Below are 6,162 nucleotides of genomic sequence, written 5' to 3'. Positions count from 1 at the left end.
TTTGTAGTGCCAAATTAATCGCAAACAATTGATTGAATATCAATGAGAAATCTTCAAATATATAATTATTCCCTGGTTAAGATATATGTATGTGTATATATACATGTATTTATATACACATACTATAATTATATACAGAATAGTATACGTGTAATAATATATAGACATATACTACGATACATACACAATAATATGCATATGACTATGCGTATGCGCGTGTGATTCGTGTGTGTGTGTGATTCAATATGTGTTCTGTAACATTATATGCTATGTTACAGTACCTCAAAAGAATTTTTCTTTTTATGTTTTTCAAACTAGTACAATGAACTTATATATTTCTATAAATAAACATAAATCTGTCTATTAGAAAAGAAATCATGATTCGAATAAATGCGATTTCCACTAATGGGTGACATGTGACATGTCAAACCTTAAACACTGCTTGGATTCAAAATAAATATGATTAGGTTATCATAAATAAATGTGTTAAGCAGACAGAATTATAGAGCGGCGATAAAACAACGTATATAAAATTAATGTACGTTAATGATAACATGGAGGTGTAACAGATTAAACCAAAAAGCTTGTTATTCGTTGTTCAATACTTTTAAAAAATTCTTATAGTTTTGTCAACTCAATCTTAACTATTACAAACGCATTTGCTGATAACGTGTCAAATGATAATTATAAAACGTTTTTGAGATTAAACAGACAGATAGAAAGTTGAAACAATTATAAAACTGTTATTTCATCACTTTTTAAATCTTCTAGGAAAACACGTAAACTTCACAATTACGATGTCGTAACGAATGTCGAATTCTGGTTCTATTGTTTGATCACGGCAAGTATGTACACATCGTTACGATTGGTTGAAAATCTGATTTAGTAGTATCCAATTGGCCGATAAGTTAAAATATTTCTCAACCTATGTCAAAACAGTTTGCAATAAATGAAGTATACTGATAAAATAAACAGAACAAATGTTTGACAGAACCGTAACAGATGTTATAATTATTAAACGTTTGTTGATCCTTTTAATTTTATTTAAAATAACTGCTTACCGAAAAAGGGAGCTCCTCCCTGGAAGTCGAACTCCAGTTACGCAATGCGATGTATAAGAGGACACGTGAAAATACAGACTGTGCTGTCAAGTCGATTAGAGCGTCGTCTGCTACGATATCTCGACCGAGGATTATACAGGATGCAAGTTGTATGGTTGATTCAGCTGAAGCATGTGCGTTCCTTTATGTAGCCATACTGTAACGTTCTCTGAACGATGATTGGTTAATGTGTATTATTCGATTTTTATTAACCAATCAGCAACGAGAATAATATTATCGCTTTATTTCGTAAAAAAGATTAGTTAAAATACATACTATTCGTCTATAAACATTAATAAAAGCTGGAAAAGTGATTTAAGCATTTTGGTTGAACATTTGCACTAAAATATATTTAGCAAAATTATTAAATGATTCAAGGATTAACTCAGCGATATTAACTATTGTGCCACTTTTTTGAAGAAGTAAACTTTATGTTTCAAAAAATAGGTACACATTAGACAAAGAAATTCTTGTTAGTATTTTAAAATTTCCGGGAAAGAATTCATTATAAATTTTTATAATTAATTCTTCTTTGAAAAATTCTTATTTATTTATAACGATGATAACTAATAATGCAATTTTTTATGGCGAATTCTCTAATCATTTTTCATTAATACTATACAGTAGTTGTTTCAATGATTCTTCGTTAATAGTTTGTAAATTATTTGCGTTGTTATCTGCAGTGCTAAAACTTTGTTCTATATCAGCATTAAACATATTCATTTCCATGATATGTGCTGTATTTCTAAAAGTATCATAAGATTTTGATATATCTCCTTTTTGTGTGGGGGATGATACTCTTAAGTGTTCCATTTCAGCAGTGGGTGAAGGTAGTCCATTTTCAAGGGGAGACATTACCATTGAAAAGAAATCATGTGTATCTTCTTGAAATGATTTCTCATTTTTTGATTGTATTGCTTTACAAGTGTCAAAGGGTTTCTTAAATATAGAACTATTAGGAATGTCAGATTTCCACATATTCCCTATTTTTTCATTATCATTGTTTGTCCCTGTACATTCTTCTAACTTCTGTTTTTTATTTGTAATGTTAGTATTTGCAATAGTTTGTATTTTTTCAATGTTAGACTCTTTTGTTAAAAGATGCTGACCTTGAGTATTTATTATTAACACATATTTGTTTTCTTCATTATTTACAATATCTAGCATCGTTTGATTTTCCTTTAAAAAATCCTTTTGAGTTTTACATATATCATTGTGTATACCTTGTATATCTGGTAAATTTACTGACTTCTGATCCATGATATTTGTTTGTTGTACATTTCCTGTTTGTTGTGCTGGGCACTTATGAGTTCTTTGACTTACCTATAGTAATGGATAATTAATAAAATCATAAAAGTATTTCTTTTTTATTCTGATATACCTTGTATCTGAAGCTTTTTCCACATGTTGTGCATTTATAAGGCATTACACCTGTGTGAATTCTACGATGAACCAAGTATGAAACACGTTGACGAAAACATTTTCCTAAAAAGCAAGCATCTAAATTATAAAAAAGATGATGTCATATTTATCCATCTATTTTTTCATTATAGGAAGGAGCTTTTAATTATAAAATTCTCAAAATATATGCTGTATGAATATAGTTATTACATACTTCTAAATATAAGCAGTATTTGTAGTAGATATAATAAACTACAAAACATTGTTATACATACATTGCAGAAACAGAACAATCCATATTAAATTGTTAGTAATAACTGAAAACAAAACATGCATTATTTCAGTTTTTGCAACACATTTTTAAATAAAATTCTTACAAAAGTTAACATACCACATGTTTCACATGCAAAAGGTTTTTCTCCTGTATGAATTCGTTCATGATTATGCAAAGTAGATAATTCTTTAAATGATCTGCCACAAGTTGTACATGTATAAGGTTTATCATCTTTATGGTATAATCTATGTTTATGATATGACTGCTGGAAAGTAAACGTTTTATTACATATGTTGCACTTATAAGGCATTTCTCCTGAATGTAATCTTTTATGTTTTTTTAGAAAATATTTCGTTGTAAACATTTTATTGCATACATCACATTCCCATTGTTTAGCTTCATGTGTTTTTAAATGCTGCATTACATGTTGTTCCTAAAATAATAAATTTGTTTTATTTTGTACAAAAAGACATTCAAAGAAACATATTTACCACCTTTTTAAATTCTTTTCCACATGTGGGGCAGTTAAATTTATTTTCATTAAGTATGAGTTCTATTTGTCCACCTCTGACCAAAGAACCTGAAAATATGTTTATGTTAATGTTTGTTAAATAATAGATATTAATATGCTTTCAATGTAATAAGAAATTACCTAAATTATATCCCATATGTGCTACTCGCATATGCACCATTAAACTACCTCTCATTTTAAATACTTTAGAGCATAAGTGACATGAATAATTCTTAAGTAAATTTTCAGGCATAACATTTAAATCTTTTTCATTGATCATATGTATTAATTGCTTATGTAAAAGCAAAATATTATGATCAGGAAAATGAAAACCACATATATTGCAACGCTCAGTCTTTTGTCTTGTTGATAATGTTTTTATAAGTTTTAATTGAGGTAATATCTCATTATGTTCAAGACTTTCATTTTGTCTTTTATTACATACAATAGATGAGTCTTCTTGTATATTCTTATCATTAGCTTTTTCCAATGGCATATTGGTACATGTACTTATAATGTTTGGAAGTTTGTTTGTTATTATCATTTGTTCATTACTACAAGGTTTATCGACAGATCTTCCCATTTTGTCTGCTACTTCTTTGTTTGGTTGTTCACAATGTTGATCCTCTATCCAATTTTTAAATGTTTGGACATTTTCATATTCTGTTTCAGGATAATTTTGTACAAATTTTACATTTTTAACGTTTTGATGATCAAAGTACTGTGTAGCATAATCTACTTTTATTGTTTCTTGTAACATTTGTTGAGGCAGTTTTTCTGATTCTATTTCTTTATTCCTTTGAAGTGTATGTATCTCTTTATTTCCACAAATTGAATTTTGTGGAAATGTAATTTGAGGTATATGATTCAATGAATTTTGATTTTGAATAGAAACTTCTGGATTCAAAATTGAAGCTTCATCTTTTGTATTTTGCAGACTTTGCGATGATATTAAACTATTTTGAATATTTAAGTTATTCTGTGAAAGTTTATTTGAATCTGTAATTTGTATTTTAGACATATTCCAATCTTGAAAAGTAATACTTTCTAAATTACTTATTATTGGTGGATTATGAGTACTGGTAATAATATTTGTATGTTTCAATGACTCTGTTGTATTATTATTACTTAAATTAATAGTGTGGCTGAATAAATGAATAGTAAGCTTATCAATACCAAGCAATACTTCATTACACACAGGGCATGTAAGAGGTCGTGTTGCTACGCTTATTAATCCTGCTCGCAATGCATCCAATGTTAAAAAACCTGGTTGTGAGCACAAAGGACATGCTAAAAGTCTTGCACACATGTTTCTTACCAATTTTTATTTATAATGTTTTTTATTCAAAATAATATTTATAATAGAAAGCTTCACATTGTTTTCTTAATAATATAAATGATAAATAATTTTTCCATCTTTTTTGTATCAATAAAAATTAGCTTTTATACAGACTTAATGTTGGCTATAAAAGTAGAGTGTTTGAGATACAAATTTAAAGTAGCTGATTAATTTAAATTTAACACTGTCATCTGTAATATTATTGGGGTTATGCCTGAACTTGACCCAATGGCACAAATTAAAGATCAAAATCATACCTCATATGTTAATAAGTATAGAGAAAAACTCAATGTAAAGCGAAAGTTTTTCTTTTTTAAAGTGCACAAAATAGAACAAAGTTTTATATATGGTAATTTAATTATAGAATGAAGATTTCAGATATTTATCTGGGATTCCTTTGATTCTTTGTAGAGTATATGTGATGTTCTTGAAGCTATATTTAGACAAGAAGCGGGACATTTAAGAAGAAAACGTGGTAGAATCAATAATGGTTTTATTAAATTAAAAAAGTATAAAGCTTATACATTTATAACAAGTGAGAACACATACATAATAAAAGATATTTATTTTAATATACTGGACATTTGTATGGTGTGCCATCCTTACAACAATATTCTCTTCCAGCAGAAAGATTTGTGTTAATCCATCCACTGTTACAATTTTTAATAAATAAGTAAGCCTAATATAAAGAAATTATATAATATAATGTTGTTTAATAGTTAATTTGAAGCTATTGTGAAACATTAAAATAAAACTTACCCTTTCCTTATGACAGTCATATTTTATTGAATTACATAGTATTTTAGGACTGTTTGGCAGATGTTTAATAATCTATAGTAAATATTTCATATTTTGTGTTACTTGAGATAAGAAATTAACTGTATCATCAATAAAATATATGTGTGGTAATAATTTTGTATTTCTATAGATTAACTCACAGTGTCCAAGCATTTATTTGTACACAGTTTATTCCCGGTTGGAGTACATGAAAATGCTCCAGGCAAATCATGAAAAATAGCAGGCTCTCCCTTAGGTGATTCTTTACCATCCTTTTTAAACTGTCCACTTAAAAAAATTCCACAAGCACAACCAACTGGAAATTCAGTAGTTACAATTTTAAGAGTATCATTTAAAACTTTTATTTTAATTTGATCTGCTGATGCAGATAAGAAATAGAGAATTGATAATAGAAATGCCGGATTCATCTTTTCTGTAAAAAAAATATTTATTTCAGATTTCTCTTATGAATAAGATTATTTTAATTAATAATTACCAATAAAAGAAAGCTGTATCTAAGTATATTTAGAATATATAAAAATCTGTACTCTAAACTGTAAAGTATTAATAAAGTATACAAGTATATATTCAGTTTAATGATACTTACATTAATCAAATTGTCTGCATTACTTGCATGAAGTAATAAAAATCAATAAGTCGTGCAGGTTTTGTTGAAAGCGCTTTGTTTTGTAAAATCAGCAATTAAAATGGGTCACATTCACAATAAGCAATATTTCATAATACTGCAGTACTGTAATCA

The 6,162-nt window shown here is 27.7% G+C and overlaps 2 protein-coding genes and 1 long non-coding RNA gene across 6 annotated transcripts; 1 reads left to right on the top strand and 2 right to left on the bottom strand.

The window, feature by feature from the left end:
- Window positions 1-1,399: 1,399 nt before the first annotated feature.
- On the top strand, window positions 1,400-5,201 carry LOC126871686 (uncharacterized). The gene is made up of 2 exons (XR_007691718.1): window positions 1,400-1,547; window positions 5,037-5,201. It is a non-coding gene; the product is annotated as an uncharacterized LOC126871686 (long non-coding RNA).
- Window positions 1,613-5,039, bottom strand: LOC126871667 (zinc finger protein 525-like). 4 transcript variants are annotated; one of them, XM_050630709.1, is made up of 6 exons: window positions 4,883-5,039; window positions 3,428-4,816; window positions 3,270-3,355; window positions 2,893-3,208; window positions 2,482-2,585; window positions 1,613-2,423 (listed from the first exon to the last, which is right to left on the bottom strand). In XM_050630709.1, the coding sequence occupies exons 2-6, from the start codon at window positions 4,593-4,595 to the stop codon at window positions 1,701-1,703; spliced, it is 2,397 nt and encodes a 798-aa protein (XP_050486666.1). In that variant the 5' UTR covers window positions 4,596-4,816; window positions 4,883-5,039; the 3' UTR covers window positions 1,613-1,700. The 4 variants fall into 4 exon arrangements, with proteins under 4 accessions (XP_050486666.1, XP_050486668.1, XP_050486667.1 ...); XM_050630711.1 differs by having other exon boundaries at window positions 2,893-3,037; window positions 3,152-3,208; window positions 3,428-5,037; XM_050630710.1 differs by having other exon boundaries at window positions 2,893-3,040; window positions 3,152-3,208; window positions 3,428-5,036.
- On the bottom strand, window positions 5,102-6,158 carry LOC126871683 (follicle cell protein 3C-1). The gene is made up of 4 exons (XM_050630748.1): window positions 6,010-6,158; window positions 5,564-5,835; window positions 5,385-5,456; window positions 5,102-5,304 (listed from the first exon to the last, which is right to left on the bottom strand). The coding sequence occupies exons 2-4, from the start codon at window positions 5,828-5,830 to the stop codon at window positions 5,194-5,196; spliced, it is 450 nt and encodes a 149-aa protein (XP_050486705.1). The 5' UTR covers window positions 5,831-5,835; window positions 6,010-6,158; the 3' UTR covers window positions 5,102-5,193.
- Between the last annotated feature and the right edge of the window lie 4 nt (window positions 6,159-6,162).

Source organism: Bombus huntii, chromosome 12, assembly GCF_024542735.1.
Source record: "Bombus huntii isolate Logan2020A chromosome 12, iyBomHunt1.1, whole genome shotgun sequence".
NCBI lineage: Eukaryota > Metazoa > Arthropoda > Insecta > Hymenoptera > Apidae > Bombus > Bombus huntii.
Note: the sequence above shows the minus strand (reverse complement) of the source record. Positions and strands in the feature narration are given on the sequence as shown.

Coding starts and splice junctions, on each gene's coding strand:
- LOC126871667 (XM_050630709.1), bottom strand. CDS start 4,595: ATGTGTGCAAGACTTTTAGCATGTCCTTTGTGCTCACAACCAGGTTTT. Junction 3,356..3,427: donor ACATATGGGATATAATTTAG/GTAATTTCTTAT, acceptor ACATATTTTCAG/GTTCTTTGGTCAGAGGTGGA. Junction 2,424..2,481: donor GAAAAAGCTTCAGATACAAG/GTATATCAGAAT, acceptor CCATTACTATAG/GTAAGTCAAAGAACTCATAA.
- LOC126871683 (XM_050630748.1), bottom strand. CDS start 5,830: ATGAATCCGGCATTTCTATTATCAATTCTCTATTTCTTATCTGCATCA. Junction 5,457..5,563: donor CAAATAAATGCTTGGACACT/GTGAGTTAATCT, acceptor TATTTACTATAG/ATTATTAAACATCTGCCAAA. Junction 5,305..5,384: donor ATGACTGTCATAAGGAAAGG/GTAAGTTTTATT, acceptor TCTTTATATTAG/GCTTACTTATTTATTAAAAA.